Source organism: Andrena cerasifolii, chromosome 1, assembly GCF_050908995.1.
Source record: "Andrena cerasifolii isolate SP2316 chromosome 1, iyAndCera1_principal, whole genome shotgun sequence".
Lineage (NCBI taxonomy): Eukaryota > Metazoa > Arthropoda > Insecta > Hymenoptera > Andrenidae > Andrena > Andrena cerasifolii.
The window spans coordinates 2,878,301-2,899,273 of record NC_135118.1 but is presented as its reverse complement, the minus strand read 5'-3'; the positions used below and the strand labels follow the sequence as shown (position 1 = coordinate 2,899,273).

At 35.7% G+C, this 20,973-nt stretch overlaps 1 protein-coding gene across 4 annotated transcripts in view; it reads right to left on the bottom strand.

Moving 5' to 3' along the window:
- LOC143371958 (uncharacterized) overlaps positions 1-20,973 on the bottom strand; it is a 52,574-nt gene that overhangs the window by 24,818 nt on the left and 6,783 nt on the right. For 3 of the 4 annotated variants that reach the window (XM_076817807.1, XM_076817722.1, XM_076817888.1), the window contains exons 2-3: positions 11,560-11,722; positions 5,204-5,304 (exon numbers count right to left, since the gene is read on the bottom strand). In XM_076817807.1, the coding sequence (XP_076673922.1) occupies positions 5,204-5,304; positions 11,560-11,684 (226 nt within the window). In that variant the 5' untranslated portion in view covers positions 11,685-11,722. Of the gene's footprint in view, positions 1-5,203; positions 5,305-5,629; positions 5,789-11,559; positions 11,723-20,973 lie in introns of those variants that run through there. The other variant, XM_076817978.1, reaches the window with a different exon arrangement.

Below are 20,973 nucleotides of genomic sequence, written 5' to 3'. Positions count from 1 at the left end.
TGTTAATGTTGGTAATGGTTTTTGCATAGATCGTTTGAATATTTTACGCAACTAGTAATGAGTACTCAATATTGGGTTTCGAAATTAGTGAAATGAGACCTATAAACGTTGCAATATGTGGAATGTATTTTTAACTTTAATCTTTTTAATCTAAAATTTGCTTTTAAATCTTCTAATCTGTTTTCTATTCATAATATTTACTTATAATGAGTTGGCAAAGCTATATAGTCTAGTCGTCTACTAATCTTTTACTATTAGAATACTAGTACCTTATCAACAAATAACTCGATAAAAAATAATATAAGTTATGAACAAGATATTTAATAGACCACTTTGTTTGGTACCTTTGCTAATAAATATAAAAATTCTTTATAAATATAAGTCAAAATAAAACGCAATGCTAGATTTCATCCGTCAATTCTGTCGGCACACAATTTCCATTACACTCTATTTTATCTATTGTTTAGTTCGGTTAATTTCCATAATTAACCGTTTCATTATATTTCCAATTAAGTACAGTGATTTATAAAATATGTTCATCGATTTTTACATTCTAAGTATAGAAATAATTAGAATTTCTTCTCACTGAAGACAATCAAACCCAAAACGTTTCCAAAATAATCTATTCAATTATAATAAAAAAAATCTAATAAAAGTACATCTGTTTATAAAAAAAACTACAAATATTTAACGCTGGGTAAATCGTATAAAATCGATCAATCCATTTTCTTAAGACGAATTCTCCGAGAAATATTTTATTAGATACATACTCTTTAATTGTCATAGAATCGTGGAGAGTGCAGATTATAATTACAAATTTGAAAAATCTCGTCCATGTTTTATTTGTCCGACTTTTTAATTGTCTTAGTTTTCATATTTATCCTTTTCTCTTTTGCATCTTGTTATCAGGGTATAATACAAACTTATTAAGTCCGTGTGTATCTAATGTCTTATTCCAGTAACAAAAATCTGCTGCAAAAGCAAGTAGAATAAAATTACTTGTTCGATCAATAGTCAAGGCGTTTTATTCGAACGAATATGTCAAAATTGATTTAAAAGCTCCAAAAATGGTAATTCTAACGTTAATAACTAGCTAAAATCTAGCGAGATCAAAATGGAGAGCTGCTTCACGAACATTTAAAATCAGACGACACAGTTCCAAATTTTAAAAAAAAAATCCAGCTCTAATTACATTTAGAGCCTATACTTGTTATCTGTTACTTGTCCACCGAGACGATATTATTGCTACCATAAATAACACAATGAATATTTTATTATTAAAAAAACAAGTAAGTGAGAAATATCGCCATTAAAAGGGCCAAACAAAAAACGGGACAAACATTAACAACACCAATATAACGATATCGAAAAATGTATGATATGTTCACGCGTGTTATCGATGAAAAGCTTTTGGAAGCAAAAATTGGAAGCATCGTGCAAGTAACACTGTTAGTATTCACCTCTCTGTCGGCAGATTAAACCAGCATTTCTGAAAGCGGTGTTAGTCTTCCTCGTTCACGATTAGCAGCTTGCACCGTAAGTTTCGCTTCTTGTTAGTCTTCTTCGTTAGATTAACGCGAGACCCCGTGCTTCGACAGCTGAAACCTTTGGATCAAGCGTTTTTGTGCAACCGATGCTACTGTTGACTAGCTTCCTAAACATGGAGGTCGTTTCTCGCGAGTAAACTTATCAATTAGAACCACGCAAGAGGGTTCGTTGAATGGTAATTCGAAAAGATTGTTAAGTACACTCGACTCATCGAAGTGAAATGTACAGGGTGGTTGATTACGCGTGGGAGAAAATTTAAGGGGTGATTCTAGGTGAGAAAATAAAACTAAGAAAGTAGTATAGAATAATTTTTTTATACGCTGTTCGTAGGTGCTTCCCCTTATCTCCGCGTGCCCCTCGGGGGCCTAAATTATAAATAATAATAATAAATATGTTTAAGACTGTACGTCGGTGTACGCGCATTTGACTAAAATTAAAAAAAAATTATTCCATGTTCTCGACTTATTTATTTATCTGGGATCAGCTCTTCAATTTTCTCCCGCGAGTATTTTATAAAAAATTATATGTGTTGAAGAGTTGCAGTGTCTCCAGAGGCACATTGAATAGAGTGTGTATTTTTTTCTGCAGATGGAGGGATTTTGGAGATTTGAAGATCCGTTTTGATTTTTTTAATAGAATGTTATGTTCTGTACCAAAATTTGAAAGAGTGTTGAATTTTAAGTAAAAGCGTGTTAACCTTTGTGAATTATAATCCTGATAGGGTAAACACACCAGTAAATGAACACTTTTATAAAATTATCTTTGCAGCAAGATTGTTTTCACATGCTGCAAAAATTGTTTGGATATGAAGCAAGAAATTAAAAGGAGTTTCTAATTAATTAGTTGCTTATTTTAATAACTTATTTTACTCATTTTAATATAAAATTCACTGGTACGTGTTCATTTACTGGTACATCCACCCTAGTTCACGAAATATTTTATTTAGTTTCTCAAAATTTTGCTCCGACAATATGTTGAAGATTCAATATTATCACACAATCTCCAACTTCTCAGACGAAGCAAATTTGGAGAAACGAAGCAAAGTATTTCTTTAATTATTTGGTTCAGAACGAATAAATGTTAACACACATTTACTAAAAATTTGACATTCTTTCAAAGTTTTCTACGAAGCATACAGATAATATTCCATTAAAAAAAAAATAATCCTGACCTATAATCTTCGAAACATCTCCACCTACAAAAAAGTATATCTACTTTTTTGTAATTTTGCCCCTCATAAACGTGCAATTATTGTACACAATTTTTTCATACAATTTCGACAGTATTGAAAATGTGCGAGGCAGGTGACTCACCCTGTATAACAGAGAAATTTTACAGGCATCATTTGGATGATCGTAACATTTCGTGCATTTCATATTTTGATTCTGTGTCACCCGAGAAATATCTGCTGGTGCGAACGTTCTGAATTTGACTCCCGGCCAAATGTTTGAAACAACGGGAGTAACGTGTTGCATGCTAAATCGAGAATTCCTTACAGTGATGTAATATTAATTCCGAGAAACTGATAAGATCGTGACGATTAACGGATACAGAAATTTCAAACACTTTTTGGTGGAAGTGAGAATTTGAGAGAACGAGTATGCTGTATCTAATGATTAACGAGCGATCGTGAATGTGCATGTTTGTAAGTGTATCGGGGTGAGTCAAATTTACAAAACAATTTCTGGGAAGAAGCTCGATACTTTTCATCCAAACAACCCTATTTTGCTAAATTTTTGTATTTCTCATTTACTGTACTTCAAACTATAGCTTAGATTTTTAAAACTGTATGAGGAATTTTCGCAGGAAAAGATTTACGTAATTTGATAAAAAAAAAATGCGTAAATGAAGGTGCAAAGTTTCAAATTGATATCTTAACCCTTAACTGGTATACTGTTTTTGGCAAACGTGACTGGTATACTGGGGTCGTGGCAGACCCCAAATAAAAAAGGACACAGAAATTTGTAAAGTCGACACTAGAGCAACCACTATGAATATTTTCATTTTAGGTAATGTATAAAATAATAGAAGCGTAGAAAGTTAAACTATTATTATGAAATTAATTAGAAATTCAGTTTACCAACTTAGACAACCGAAAATTGTACATCGAACTTTGGGTGCTTGGGGTCACGAGCGACCCCAGGATACCAGTTAAGGGTTAAGTCGGTTGCATTTTATAAAATTCCAAATATTCAGAATGCAGTATGCGCGGTGCAAGTGTCTTAGCGTTAGTTCGTCTATGGAACCTCTCCCCCATAAAATCCTCTCTGGATTTTTTTTCTCTCTGGATTTTTTTTCTCCCCATAGACTACTCTTTTTTTTTACCACCGACTCCGATTCAGACTCCTGCATTTATAATAGATTGTTAATATACTCACAAGGGAACACCGCGAACCCGGACTCACCGATTGGAACGCAGCTTTGTGGGTTTTTAGAGTGACTCAAAACAAGAACAACGGTGTCTTTCGTTTGGGCCCTATCGCCCTTTAAGGGGGTGAAAACTAACCTCAAAGTGAAATTGGCACTTTCACTTTTTCGCGTATAACTCTCAAAGTACAACAGACAGAAAAAAATGTTTCAAACAAAAGTTTAATGGTGCGATAAGCGCTACAATCTTGCGTTAACCAAATTTTGAAAAGAGTTAAAAAAAAACTCATAACTGACGAAAAAAACTCTTTTCAAAATTTTGTTAACGCAAGTTTGTAGCGCTTATTGCACCATTAAACTTTTGTTCGAAACATTTTTTTCTGTCTGTTGTACTTTGAGAGTTATACGCGAAAAAGTGTAAGTGCTATCTCGACTTTGAGGTTAGTTTTCACCACCTTAAAGGGCGATAGGGCCCAAATGAAACACACCGTTCTTCTTGCTTTGAATCACCTTAAAAACCCACAAAGCTGCGTTCCAATCGGTGAGTCCGGGTTCGCGGTGTTCCCTTGTCAGTACATGTGTGTATGTGTGTGTGACTAAATTACTAATATTTTATATATGTAATATGTTTGTATATATTATATATCCAAAGTATAAAAAGCTAAAGCAATTGACTCGCGATTGTAATCTGAGAACTGAGTCGGAGCCTGACTTTGTCAAAGTTTGGCCAAAAGGACCCTGCATTCGTCGCACGAGTGTTAAACAAAAATATATCGCGAGCGTGTATAAACAGGTAGAGCTCAGCAGCCTCGGATTTTTATAAAATTTACTAATATGGAGTCGGCGTTGGAGTCGGCATATATCTTTCCGACTCCGACTCCTCAGCCCTGGGGTATACTATACTCTAAAAGAGCCTTTTTGTCAACACCCTTACCCATGCAAACTGCCAAAACTATCATTCCCATTTTTAAATCGTCCAGTCCACCCCCTCTGCACTTTCACTAGCAGGATACCCAAGATGCCTCAGCTTTCGTAAAACCACGCGCATTTGTACTAGGAAAAAATGTTTAAACTCCGCGCTGCTTCTCACTTTCACCAGCCAGGTTCGTTGCACCAAGCAACAGGCGTCTCCTCCAGGGTGCCAATCGCATAGCTTTTGTGAGATCGTTCGCCCGTTTATCGCTGCTCGTCTCTAGCAGCCCGTTCAGCTAATATCGAGGGCACAGCGTGTTCACAGCGAGAAACGACCTCTCCGAAAGCAACCGGCAAATCCTTATCTAGCACTTACTTGGCTGGCCGCTTCGCTGCCTCGCCTCTTCTTCCTCGAGCATTCGCAGAACCGCACTGTTTTGCAAATTCGTCGGCTTGGTTAACTGATTGAAGTCGATCCTGAAAAAGTCATCGCCACGGGTGTTCGTTAATTCACCATCAACCGTCAAACACATCGATCGCACTATCATACTATCGACATTGCATTAAAAATTCTATCTCTAAGCGGGCACCCCTTTACCCTCGACCCTTCGAATATCTACCCAACCTCGAGGTAATTGAAGATTACTTGAATAATTATAGATTACTTCAACTGGACGACTTTGTAAATATATATAAAAACAGAGGTCCAGTGAATATATGTTTTTGAGAGATTTTTTCGACAGCTGGAATTTGGAAATTATTTGGAGCAGCGCGGTGGGATTGTCTGTATCCGAATTGTCACCTGGTTTGGGTTAGCATCTTGATTATCGGCGACAGGCACGCGGTAGAAAGGAAATCCTGCGAGACGCGAGAAAACCGCCGGTGAACCACGCACCCCGAGGCCACCAAACGCGAAACTAAGTCAAGTACGATAGCGTTCGCGGGCTTTGCGCAACGGCCAGCCTCCGACCGGGGTTTATTTCTAACTCATGTGATTCGGCCATCTGAAAATAACGGTCGGCTCGCCAATGACGGCGGGACCGCTGATTCATCGGCCTGCAACCGGTCAGCACTTGCCCGCTGACGAGGATCGATACGAATCCGTCGAACGACACGTGGGGGGGACCAGGTGCAAGCGCGGCTTGATTGACGCAAGGTGGTCGGCGGTGCCAATGAGCCTTCTCGAGGGGTTACGCGCATTTTGACAGGATGAAAAATAGAGTGCTGTTTGGAAGTTCTTTTTTCGAAATGCATACGTGCTTATCTGTCACTAGCGTCCTCCATCTCGGCTTCGCCCGAGATATTAGCGTGACTAATGTTTGTTAGAATTAATATCTTTTAAGGAAATTAAGTATTTTGAAAAACAGCTTGATTTCTTCGTAATATTTCGGAGGAGATAATAGACATTCTTGGTATAATGATTTTCTGACATTAGGATGAATTGTTGTTGCGCGTCACCTGCCGGATGATAGCAAATATTATCCATCGCTCCTATTGGAACTGCTCCTAAGTTAACATATCTAGTTAATTCCTGGATCATAATTCAAAGTAAACCTTCCGGTAACAACCACTCTTGTAAGTCCAGGATTTATCAGTGTATCTTAAGGGGTCATGCTCAGTCAGGAGACCGAAAAAAGGGTGGTCTTTGAATTTTAAATTCGAACAGTATTCCATTAAACCTCTATAAATGACGAAAAGAAGAACACCAAACACATATCTGTATATTATTTATAATATCTCCAATTTATAGCGTTACAAGAAACGTGACAAAATCGATAAAAAAACACGAAATTGTTACTTATGATTTAATAGATATAGGGTAGAATCCGGAATAAAAATAGCAATTATATTAAAAAAATAAGCATAACTAACCCAGACCAAACCGTGATCTTTACCGCATCTTTATGATTTACAATAATCCTATTTTAAAGCGTTACAAAGAACTTGTGCATTAAAAGAAAATGGCTTCCATGATTTTTTGGTTATTATTTTAAAACACAACATGAATTTAAAATTCGAACAGTTTTCCATTCAACCTGGACAAATGTAGAAAAGAAAGACACCAAACACTTTTTAAATAACCTCCATTTAAGGGGTGATGCTCAGTCAGGAAGCCGAAAAAAGGGTGGTCTTTGGAAATTTTTTACTCAAAAGCTATAACACATTTCTCAAAAAATCTTTTTTGCTTTTAAGCATTGCATCTAGTACCGTGAATCGTAATTTTTTTATTTAAAAATATTTAGCAATAACTAAGTTATTGTCCATCACTCGAAGGTTCTCTTAAAATAAAGGCTTCTGCGGTGACCACTGCTGCTCGAAAGTCGATCATCTAAAATAAAGAATTCATAAGAATTTACTTATTATATTATATTATCTAGTATTTGAACGAAGGATTTTTTATCCCATGCTTAGTTTTCTTTTAATTGACGAAAATCAGGCACGATTTATGATAAAAAATGAAACTTTTACTTTAAACATCAGCCATTTTTTCCCAAATCAATATTTCGAAAAAACCTTCGTTCAAATACTAGATAATATAATATAATAAGTAAATTCTTTTGAATTTTTTATTTTAGACGATCGACTTTCAAGCAGCAATGATCACCGCGGAAGCCTTTTTTTTAGAGAACCTGCGAGTGATGGACAATAACTTAGTTATTGATAAATATTTTTAAATAAAAAAATTACGATGCACGGTACTAGATGCAGTCCATAAAAGGAAAAAAGATTTTTTGAGAAATGTGCTATAGCTTTTGAGTAAAAAATTTCCAAAGACCACCCTTTTTTCGGCCTCCTGACTGAGCATGACCCCTTAATATATAAGGCAGTAAGTGTTTGTGTGTTTGTCTGTCGCCTAAAAACATTCGAGTCCCAGCTCCAGAGTTAGGAGCGATGGGGCCGCAGTGATGGAGGGGGAAACACCTACAGGAGCGGTGGTAATGTGTGCGTGACTAACGCAGGCGCAGTTCATGCACACATAACCACCACTCTTGTAGGTGATTTCCCCTCAATTCACTGCGGCCCCATCGCTCCTAACTCTGCCCAGCTCATTATTATACCTACCTAATCCAGGCGAACGTGGCTATTTTCACATAAAAGATAAATAAATAAAAAAACAATTTTTTTTATAAAATCATAATCTGAATTTCGGGTGAAGCTGAGTAGCAAAGCTAGTATTGCATACGTCGAGCAGGAGTGGATGATCTAGACGGGGTACACATAAATCTGTAACAGCAATTTATAACCATACTAGGGATGGGCGATGTTCATCAATGTTTACGAAATATAGTATCGATTATAGGGGACTAAACATCGATAATGCACTACCGAAGATAATATTCGCTTTTTTTAAGCTAATTTACGAACGCACCACGTAACACCACAGCTTCAAGCTAATGCCAAAACAAAAAACAACAAAAATGAAACAAACCGAAAATGTGGTAACTTTTTGTCCGCTACTTTAATAATTGATATGTTTAAGCAGTTTGTTTCTTAAAAAACATTTTTTAAATATTAATGTTGTTAATTTATTGTTCTGTTTTGCTCATTTTACGCTTTGTTGTAAAATCGTCGATGTTGTCGAAAATCGATGATTTGAGCTATCGATGTCAACATCGATGCCAACATCGATACTTTCTCAACATCGTCCATGCCTAAACCATACGATCATTCTGACATATATGTCCGCGGTAATCCACTGCTCTAGCGAGAAAGCGCACGAAAAGCTTTGCCATCTGGTGGTGACATCACGGTACTGCTGCGGGCGAGGTATCGCGCGAGCCGCTATGCGCATGCGCGCGCGAAGTAGACTGTCGTATACACGGGTCACGTGGTCTGCAAAACAGCCGTACACATGAAATGTTTACACGTAAATTACATGTTAATAACGCGTTTCTGACACATGCTACATAGCGTATATCCATCCTAGAGTATGCAGGAATAACGTGTTAAAATTTGAGGAAGATCGGTTCAATAGGTCTTGAGTTTTGCGCGAACATAAAACCCGACTCATAAAACCGAACATAAAACCGATTTAACCCGTTCGAGACGATAGTGGCCACTCGTAAAGCGCACGCGCTATACGGGAGTGCTCGGTACCACTAGCTTCTCTGCGCGTGCGCAGTAGAATTCTTTCAAGAAGTTACTCGAAGCGTAAGGGGAAAAACAGCTTTATCGAAAAAATTCAATTTTAATACTTTAGTCCGCCAGTAAAGAAACAAGGTCCAATGAATTTAATTTTCTTATATAATTTTCTTCTTAAATAATTTCTTCTTTTACCTTGAAGCTTATGCTTAGGCGAAGAGTGGGGACATTTAGTATTTTCTTCCAGTGCAGAGTGGAGGTATTTGAACTTTATAACCCTTTGTGATTCGACGGTTCTGCAGTCCGAGTTGCCATCAACAAAATATGCTATTGATCGCAAAATCGCGAAAAATGGACCTTCCCTGTTCTTCCCCTTACCCTTCACTTAAGTTAGAATCGCTTAAATTATTCTGTTTAACACTAGAAGGACTGGGTGGGTGAAAATGTACCACTGGCAATTTTCCAAACGTAAATATTTGATACTGATAAGTGTTATCGTCTGTAAGTCTCTGACTTTATAGGACACGCCTGCTCTAGGGTATAAATATAAGATATGTTTATGCAGCTTCCGTAGCATCGAGGCAGCCACAGGTTCATTTCATTTCTGCTAACAAGACTGGTAGAATGTGTGAAATGTGTATAGGAACAGTATGTGGAAAATCTTCTCGACAGAATAGAATTTGCTATTGTTGTTTAGAAAAAACATTTAATTCAAATATGCTTTTCCACATTATTATTTATTATATAGTAATCATTATTTTTGTGTTTTTGAATTTCAGAATGTACTTATGTAGATTGTAGATGACACGAAATTGTAATAATAGACGTAAGAAATTTTTACAGAATTGTCGGTAACAGAAGCGTGTTATAGGCTCTTTTAGGTACCTAGGCAGAAATTCTGGTCCTTCTAGTGTTAAAAACTGTGGCTGGCTGGACTGTGGCTAGTGAACAACCCCAAAGTTGGCTGCTATGAGAAATTTTAACGCGCAACTATAGTCGCTTTTGGTAACGAGAAGCCCTTGGTGAGGGTGGTTATAGTCACCCTTAGGAGCGGAAGGGTTAGTTTGTACCTCCGTGTGCCATAGTGGGGCACTTAAATGCTCGCGCGCTCGGACAAATGAAGCTGTGGCGATAGATTCAAGCTGCCTGAATCAGTGGGTTGGTCTCGAACAGAGTCGTGACCGTGACAATGTGTTTTTCGAAAAAAGGGTTAAATATTAAGAAATAATAGTATGTTTTAGTTGTTATACTATTACCCACATAACAACTAGAAAACTTTACACATATAACTTCGATAATAATTTAATTCCTCATTATTTATTCTGATTCTAATAATTTTTTAAACCTTAATAATAAAATTAAAAAATTTGGTGAATTTAAAAAAAAAAGCTTTTATGCACAACTATTTTTCAAATACAAATTTCGACGTATCATAATTTACATTTCTAGAAAAAGACTATTAGAGCATGATTGTATAAGTATTACGAATTTGCAATTATCACTCAAAAGTTGAATGATTGAAAAATACGAAAGTGGTAATTCAAAAATGACACTGGGGTGCAGTGAACCCCATGTGACCAATTTGTGATTACAAGAAGTTGTGACCACGGAAATTTAATCATCCAACCTGACTATTTAATTATAAATAATTAAAAATTAATTAATTATAAATACTTACGCGATTAAAATCATTTCTTAATCTATAATATTTTTTATAGTTTAAATTTGTAAATAAAAGGAGAAATCGATACATACAGGTAAATTGGAAATACAGAGTTAAAACTCTTAGTAAGCGTGAGTGTTATATGCATATCTTAAAAATAATGATATTGACTCCTCAGATATAGCTGTAATATTGGTTTGTACTTACTATTGCATAAGACCCTACTAAAATTAGTACCATTTCTTAAAAGTATATTAGTTACGTAAACCCACTTTTACATTGGATACATTTTCACAAAATAGCACGGTTTTATACCACTCAACGCAGCGTTGAACAAAAATCAAAATAAACAGTTGCTCGCTGAGAATTTGTTTCTTTTCCGCATATCGTTTCATTCAAACTGTATCGTGTCGAATTTATAGCACATTAATAATCATGTACTCTGTTGATACACGCGATGTGAAATATGAAATGGAAAATATTTTGATAAGAATATTTCGTTTCAGCAATGATGATATCAGTAAAATAAAATTAATAAGTCATATCGTATGTGAAACAAATAAAATACAATGTAATGGACAGAATTTGATTTTGGGCAATTTTGAAGCGGATATTGCGTATGTAATGTATATAATTTAAATAAAATTATATTTGGAGCTTGTGTTATACTTGACGAAAGTAAATTACAATTTAACAGTTATAATTTTGATTTTTAATAATTTTCCGATATGTTTAGTAATTACATTATGAAATGTAAAAATTTTCTTTTAGAATATTTTATTTTAACCATGACAATTTCAGTAACGTGAAATTAGGAAATTATATCGCAATTGAAGCGAGTAAAATATAATTTAATACTTCGAAATTTTTACTTGCGACAGTTATTAAAAGACTGTTGCGTATAAAACTGTAATATTTCAGATGTGAATATAGTACCACCTAATGTTAGTAGCCCAATGACGCGAAATTTGTGCAAATCTGCTTACCCGACTGCACCGTTAGCCAAAATATGAGTTTGCTTATCCAATGTTTCCTGTATCGCTTGCGGTGAATACAAATTGATTGGAGAGTTGAACTGTTTGTTCACGTACATTGCCCTTTGCGCAGACATACTCGTGGTTCTCTACGGTCAGTTTTTTTTTTCAGTCACTAAAAAATAACAAACAGAGAAAAAACGATGTAGAAAATTATATTCAAATATGTACATTTATACACATAGAACAATCTGCATAGTATATCACTATTGTTTATCAAGATTTGATTATAAATCCTGAGGAGATGAAATCAGATACTGGAATAAAAAAAAATAAATTAATAAATTTAAGAAACTTTAAGAAAAAAATTAACAATAATCACTAAACAAAATTCGAAACCAAATTATATCTTTCTCTTCACATATTTCTTCTATAGGTTTTTTTATATGTATTAAGAAACGCCCCATATATGAAAAAAGGTAGAAATATGTTTAGGAGTTCCAGATGTGGGCTTGTAAATTGGAATTGGAACACCATCAGACTTATAATTATAATTTAAACAAGTAACATCGATCACTTTTGATAACAATATGTCTTAATACATACAGAAAAGTTATCATTCCCATTCTAATTAACTTTCTTAACAACTCAGCTACAAATTTCAAATTTCCGAATTATTCATTGATCCTTAGAAACCTTCACAATTGCATATCGTAAATGGAACACATAATTTCCAATACTAGAATTTTACCAATGATAAATACAAAATAAGAACGTATTCTTAAATTCACAACCGTGGATTCACGCATGCACTACAACGGCAGATAAAGTATTAAGCATACCTAAAAACAAATTTCACAATCAACAATTAATTTTCGAAATCAACAATTAATCTAAATAAGAGAATGCAACATTTTCATAACAGGTACAGTAGTTATCATGAATTCTCCTAAAAAATACCCCGCGTTAAATTTAATGTTGAATCGTTTGCTTATTGTCAATGGTAATAGATGGTAAATAAATGAGGATCGCGTTGGGACATTCCACGCGAAATCGGACACTTTCTGGAGTAACATTTCGGATGTGGCTGAAATTTGAATATGTTGTAGTCTTTAGGGATATATAAACATATCTCGAAGGATTTTTCACAATTTTGAAAAATGTCGATTTTACAGCTGTTTGAAGGTAAGTGCTAACTTTTTTTCAATAAATTATAACTGTGGAAGTAGTAAGCAGATGGAGATGAGGTTTACGGTGATTTGTAGAAAAGACATTGAAGTTTTAAGGAAAAATTATTTCAGTTTCAGAAACAAATTTTTTAAACCATTTTTGTGCAATTATTTTAAACAAATGCAGTTTTTTAACAACGGGCGCGGTTTTAAAAATCTGAAAAAATACAGAATATAGTTCTATCCTTCCCATTCATGGTCTAATTGTCAAAAATATGGGCATTTTAAAATTGGCCTTGTAAAAATTGCCGAAAGTTGACGCTGCGTCGCCCAGCACCGCGGTACTCGCAGCGGCCAAGCGGCTATACCTGATATTCTTATACAGAATTCCTGAAAAAAAAACTGAAGGAGGAAAACTGTTACTGTTTTTCAAATCCAACATAATACGGTATCTCAATTTTTGGTTTGACAATTAGACCATGAAGGGGAAGGATAGAACTATATTCTGTATTTTTTTTCAGATTTTTAAAATCGCGCCCGTTGTTAAAAAACTGCATTTGTTTAAAATAATTGCACAAAAATGGTTAAAAAAAATTGTTTCTGAAACTGAAATAATTTTTTCTTAAAACTTCAATGTCTTTTCTACAAATCGACGTAAACCTTATCTCCATCCGTTTACTACTTCCATAGTTATAATTTATTGAAAAAAAGTTTGCACTTACCTTCAAACAGCTGTAAAATCGACATTTCTCAAAATTGTGAAAAATCCTTCGAGATATATTTATACATCCCTAAACACTAACACATATTCAAATTTCAGCCACATCCGAAATGTTACTCCAAAAAGTGTCCGATTTCGCGTGGAATGTCCCGTTAGAAAAAAAATTACCACAAGAAAAGCGTCGTTCAACAGCGCGTCGCGATATCCTTCGAAGAAGTAGGTCGAGCTGGCCGAAACAAATAAGGCATTAGTATAATTACTGTTTGGCAAGCTAATGCTAGATCTGCTGTAAATTATTGGGCTAATCCAACATTAATCCAAACGTCAGTGATCACCAATTCGTTAAATTCAAACAGATCTGCGACCCGTTACGCCTTCGTTGCTTTCGAACCTTCTGCCAAAGGCTAATTGCACAGTGCTTGCCCGGATTGGCGCGCGAATAGTTCTAAAGAGGATCGAAGGATCGATCTCTCGATCAAGTACTGTACGAATGATTCATAGAATCACGAGTTGCTACCAAGATGAAAAGGAAAAAACAGTGACAAGGGGAGTGCGCAAGATTTGGGTCACCGTTTGCCTAAAACCTTGCATACAATTAGTGCATGCCATGTATAGTAATTCACTGGATGCATAGGACAGAATATTCGAAATTTTTCCAGGAGACCAAGTTCCAAATTTTGTCTTCTTCAGATTTACAATCCCTGTTCACCACTCCCATGTGAATAAAATATTAAACATATTTTAATAGAAAGGACCTTTTTATTTTAGCTGTTTTGCCCGAGTGATTTTTAAACGCAGAAGCTCGAGGCAATTTTAAAAAACAATTAACTTCTTTTCGTGCAGCGAATTAGTAAAGGAAGTGCAGCGTATTTGGAATACTGTTGGTAATTTGGAATACCGAAGTATCAATAAATTATTAACGCTATCTAATTTGTAACACCGTAGATAATAGGGGCTAATGACCTGTTAACTAATCACATTTGTGGATGAACCGCCATTTTAACATTTTCGACTTTTACGCAGCTGAAACCTGTTTGGTTATGTACTCAAAGGTATAATGCATCACTAGTAGTAAGTCTTACCTTGACGCTAGCTGTCGCGAAAAAGTTATGTCTAATTAAACTTCGATTCTATCGTTAAAAATACCTATTTGTTCAACTTATGTCCTACTGAAATCAACGAGGGTGTCAATCACTTAATTCACGTAATATATATGTTTAGTATGAACATAATCAAATTACAAAATTGCGTTTCTCTTTTCAATTTGCAGATAGTTGAAATTCTACTTGAAAGATAGCGCGTTTGTAACTGCAAATTGCAGGTGTTCTGTTCCCCAATTTTCATATTATAATTTCCTTACAAATTACTGGTATTTACAGAAAAATCTTGTTGGTTCGGGTGCTTCAACTATCCTACTATGGAATTGTATTGAAAAAATTCTGTGTACTTAATATTCAAAAAGTGACTTTTTTCCTTTATTCAAACCACTGTGCGACGTATTTCTTTTAGTTTTCGATACATAAAATAACGAAGGCGTCGTGTAATTCGCACCTGATGCCACCGTTTGTGGCCATTGCACTGTTTTTGGCCATGCGCATAATTATCTTATTTTTAAACTGCTTGCAGATCATTATTATGTGGAGAATTTCGCATGATAAATATTTTGTTTAGTATGCCGCCAGAAATATAAGGTTACATTTATTGATTACCTGGAAAAATATTATATTCTTTAAGAAGTGGCCAAAACTAGTACGATACCTTAAAGTGGCCACAAATAGTGCATCTACTCTAGTCACCTCCGTTTCTTTTCGCCTTTTACATAGTATACTGCGAAATTCAAGACCTTGTTTAGGAATAGAGATTTTGAATTCGGGACTTTTTACCCGTCGGACTTTTAACCCCACCCTACCCTACTAAAAATCGTCAACTAAAAATAACTGTGACGACTCCGTGGGGGTCGCGACTCACGGGCTGGGAACCACTGACCTAGGGGCTCCAAATCTCCGAATCCGCCCCTGTGTATATATATGCATATATATCAAGAGTCTTTAACCCTACGTTGACACTCTGGGTGTGAGCCACCCATAATCTGATGTTGACGCCTGTACCTTCTATATGCCAAATAAATACCTTTTTTCCATAGCCGACTTACAAACTATTTTTGTTCTCAAAATATTATACCTGAACAACAACTCTGTAGATTTTCAGCTCCTAATATTGAAATTTGTAGAAGTTACAATTTTTTCAAGATTTTCTTCGTTTTTCTCGACATATGGTAATTTAGATTTGTTTTTACAAAAACTGTGATAAAATTTCAATCAAAACACTATTCGAATACATTCTAGAGATCTTGAAATTGACCCATGATTTTTTTCATTACGATTGGATTCTTTAGATGAGAAAGGCAGTCGTTCAAAAATTGCTGTGGATGTGGAAAAGTTGATCGAAAAAAGAAGTGTGTCAACGGAGGGTTAAGAGACAAAATTTCTCACTAACTATTTAGTACAGAGCCCTGTATGTCTAATATATTATTACACACTTTGTGCACTAACTATATGAAGAATTTTAAGGAAGTTGGTAACTCGAACCGCGTGCCCTCCCCTTGTCAGAGAAGTGGGTTAAGATTGTTAAGAATCATCGTTCGGTTATTCGATACTCGGACCTGAGGCGATCGCGCGGCTGTTTCGCTCCGTTGTTCCGAAATTCGTGCCAAGAAATATGCGCGGGCATGTAGAGAAGCGAGATTGTCAAAACTTTCGTATCTAGGGAAGTATCCGTCGATGAAGCCCGCCTTGGTGCACCGTCTCGTTCGTAGCTGCGGAACACGCTTCGAGTTCACTGACATATATGAGCCTTGGAAATAGAAACGTCTTGTTTACAGTGTACACAACCACTTGTGAGGATTTCTATAATGGTTTATCTAACGCCCACCGAAACTAAGAAAAGTGTATAAAGTTGATTTAATTTGTAATTTAAATAGGTACCGGTTTCAAATTTCTGCTATACAAACGTTTTCTTGTATCTATACTATTCTTGTATAATATTACATTTAATATTAAATTAATATTATATATACACTTTAATAATAATATTACATTTAATATTAAATTAATATTATATATACACTTTAATAATAATATTACATTTAATATTAAATTAATATTATATACACTTTAATAATAATATTACATTTAATATTAAATTAATATTATATACACTTTAATAATAATATTACATTTAATATTAAATTACTATTATATACAATATTATATTTATACGAAAAGTTTGGTTTTGAAAATTAATGTTTGAAAAAATATTCTGTGCTGTAATCAAGATGGAAGAATTATACACTGGGGTTATTTTTGCTCCAGGAATTTTCTATCGCCGTGTACTTTAGTTGGAGCTCTTCTTGAAGTAAGATAAATTTGAGCAGTCTCTGTTTAGATTGCAAAATAATTTTTCAGTTTTATAGTAATGGTTATTGAATAAACGATAAGAAATATTCTTTTATAGATGGACATGGAATGCAGAATCAATTTTACTTTTCGAGCAATAGTGCCTGATATACTAATCTCCTCTAACGACTGAATAAATTAGTAATAGTGAATAATAAAATAACAGTAATATGTATTTTATAAAACGAGAATTAATCTCAAGTACAGGTATAAATGCTTCCTCAATCAAGTTCCAAAAATTCATCTTCACACTTGAACATCTTTAACTTCGAATTTTTAATGATTTCGCACTCTGCAAGTAGCAGTACGATTATCGTAAATAAGAAACGATAAATAACAATCTATACTCTTTTTCATTTAAGAAGGAACCCGTTTCGCGCATGTAGAATGAGCTCATTGGCTCCGAGAAAGCGTTGGTGGGGGTACAGCCAATAGTGGCTGCTCCCGGCACCAATGAGCGTCAACCTGCGCAGAACCGGTCTAAACTCGTCGATCGGCAGGTTCCTTCTTAAATGACAGGGAGTATAGAATATGCAACGTTCAAAACATCTCTCTAAAAAAATAGTTCAGGTCCAAATTCCTTAATTACGCTACTGTCATCACGAATAAGCAACACAACCAGACACAGCCGTGACCCAAAGAAGCAATGGATACGCAATGGCAACAATAATAATGCCTCTACTGCACAATAGCAAAACCCAAAATGGGTATCTAGATAATCAGATACATTCTGGAGATAAATATAACTAATTGTAAGATTGCAAAAGGCGAAGTACATCTATACACCACTACAAACCTAATCCAGAACACATAACAGGCTACTAATAAATCAGAAGCTCGTAACAAGTCCCCAAGAAGTCCCACATTTGAGAGCCAGAAAGATTATTCGTAAAAGAAGATGTCGATATTAAACGATTCCTTGAAGGCAAAACGAAGCAAGGAAAGAATTCCTCGGCTCTCTCAGAGCGGAAGAGCCTCGGGAGCACCATCAAGCACAATCGTTCGCCTGGAACTCGGTTACACCGCTGCTGTTGGCCGGAAACTCGGACGAAAGCGGCGAAGAATTGAAAAAGGAATGTGCACAGGCGCATGTACACAGGCGGGCGAGTTGCGCGCGTTTATCTTATGAAAGTTTCGGATTCTCTCTGACGCGTCCCTGCCTAGCAGCCACCGGTAGTCTACCGCAGTTATTTTCGCTACGAAATTCCTCCGAATATATCTACATCGTCCGCAAAATCTCTACATCTCCCTCTTCCACCCTGTGACCCGAGCGCCAATGGTACTTCTGGGTCGTATTGGATTACAGCGGAAGCGCGGATCCGAGGGGCATGCCGGAAACCCTTCGCCAAAACCTTTCGAAAGATTTCGGGGTGGGCGACGTGACGTTTAGTCTCGAAGAACAACCACCACCGCTATTTTTCCAGAGGCACACGGGCCACGCTGTGTTCCCTTTACGTAACTCGTGTTCATTCCCAGTTTCGGCGGTTTTTGATTGAAAATTCCACTCCCCCCCTCCTCCGGGGGGATAGGAAGCAGTGGTAGCTTCAAAGAATCGATACAGTTTCGCGATTACCTTTAACCCTCCGCTGTCACACTGGGTCAAAATAACCCACCATTTAACTTTGATGTAAAATATCTTTGAGGTATCATTGAAAATGGCACCACTGTTTAAATCTGATGATACTTTAAATGTTAATTTTCAACGATGAACGTGTATTCTACACTTCTCAAAGTTTATCTCAGAATTTTTGCGACTTAATTTAACAGGTAGTTTTTAAAAAGCAGCTGATTGAAAATTGGCTTGGATCTGTTCAGAATGTGTGACTTTTTCGCTCTAGTTCTTCTGGCGGCCGCTAGATTGGCGCTCAAGGAGAGAAGGCTGACATTTTGCGCAAAATGCGACTAAGAGCTCTACTACGCAATCACGCAAATGCATGCATACATGGGTTTCTTATCACGACGCCTCTCGCGACGGCCAGAGGAACCACACAGAAATCGGCACACAAAATCGCTGGGTAAAGGTGCTGAGTCGGACACGTGTCTATTACACCGTGGGTCGAATCGACCCACTGTGACAATCGCGTTCGAGAAAATAGGTGTGGCAACCGAGGGTTAAGCGCGGGTTGCGTTTCGATATATTTTTTTCTTAAGAAATTATAGCCTTCGATCGATTTCGTAACATGCGAACTTTGATCCCCTTCCTCTCTTGCCCCTGGGGACCTAGAGTAAAAGTTGAACCTGGGATCGATCACTGGCTCATGAGGCTACTGACGTATAAAGTTTGAAACAAATTGCTTTCCAGTAATTTGGGGCCATTTTTTATAGATACAGTCCGAAGAATTTGCTGGTTGCACTTACAAGGAAAGATCCCGAACCAGAAAATTCAAAAAAATCTGAAACTTTGTTAATATGTAGGGAATTTCTTCCTGCTTACAACGCAATTTTCGTTTGCTGCCCAAATTCACTCGAAGGGGGTGAAATTAACCTCTGAAAATTCGGCTATTTTCCGATTTTGTGTTATAACTCGCGAACTGTAGAAGGTAGAAAAAAAGTTTTAAGACAAAAGTTACTTCTTTTAATTAGATCTATCATTTGGTAACAAAATTATTTTATATTTCAGGAGTTATAACACAAAATCGGAAAATTACCGGATTTTCAGGGGTCAATTACACCCCTTAGAGTGAATTTGGGCAGCAAACAAAAATTCCGTTGTAATCAGGAGGAAATTCCCTACATATTCACAAAGATTCAGAATTTTTTGAATTTCCAGATTCGGGATGTTCCCTTGTTAGTTGGTGTTGGACACTGCTTGAATGGACTTTTATTTATAAATAGTTATTTGACTTGTTCGTTATTTTTCAGAGGTATTCGTTTGCTGTTCCTTGGTTTTGGACATTTAGCTTCATTCTTATCTATTTCAGTGAATGGATCGATATGCAGGGTGGACCGCCTAACTTGCATACATGAATAACTTCTGAATTATGTGTTGGTTGAAAAATTGTTATATAGGGTGGATGTACCAGTAAATGACCACGTACCAGTGAATAGACATTTTTTATTAAAATGAGTAAAATAAGTTATTAAAATAAGCAACTAATTAATTAGAGACTTCTTTTAATTTCTTGCTTTATATCCAAACAATTTTTGCAGCATGTGGGATCAGTCACGCTGTAAACAATTTTATAATAGTGTTGATTCATTAGCCTTGAGTGTTTATTTATTGGTGCGTTTACCCTACAAAGTTGTATTGCTTCCAAGAGGGTTGGGGGCATTATATAATAAGGTATGTATTTTCTTTGTAGGAGACATTTCGGAGATTTCCAGGTCAGCTTAGTTTTTTAAAGTCAAACGTTGTTTTTTATAACAAAATTTGAAAGAATTTTAAATTCTGAGTAAAAATGTATTTGTATAGCTCCTAAGCCTAATAGTTAACAGAATATTTTGCTTCGTTTATCGAAAATTTGCTTTGCGTAATATTAAGTGGGGGATTCAATACATATCATCAAAGATCAATAACACAGTATTCCTTACGTGACAAACGAAGCAGAATATTTCAGTAACTATTAGGTGTAGAACTAATACATGGTAATACATTTTTATTCGGAACTCAAAACTCTTTCAAATTTTGACATATAAAAACTATTTTTCATTTAAGAAAACGAAGTTGACCTTCGAATATCCGCAATGCTTTCACCTACAAATAAAGTAGGTAGGTACTTTATGTAATAACAATTTGTCAACCAACCTATAATTTGGGGATGGTAATCAATTTTATCAATTTAATTTATGAAGTAGAATGTGTAATTTCACAAAATTGATTTCTTGGAAAAGAAATTTGCTGTTATTCACATACACTATACATATATACACTAGCGGACAAAAAGTTACCACTTTTTCGATTTCTTCTATTTTTGTTATTTTTTGGCATACATTTGGGACTGTGGTATGTTTAATGTGCATATTCTGATGGAGAATTTAAAGCTGTGTAAAACCCAGTTAAAGTTGAATTTATTTAACTGACAAACAAAAGTGTTAGATGACATTGAACGGGGTAACACATTTGTGGGGCCGACGAAGAAGT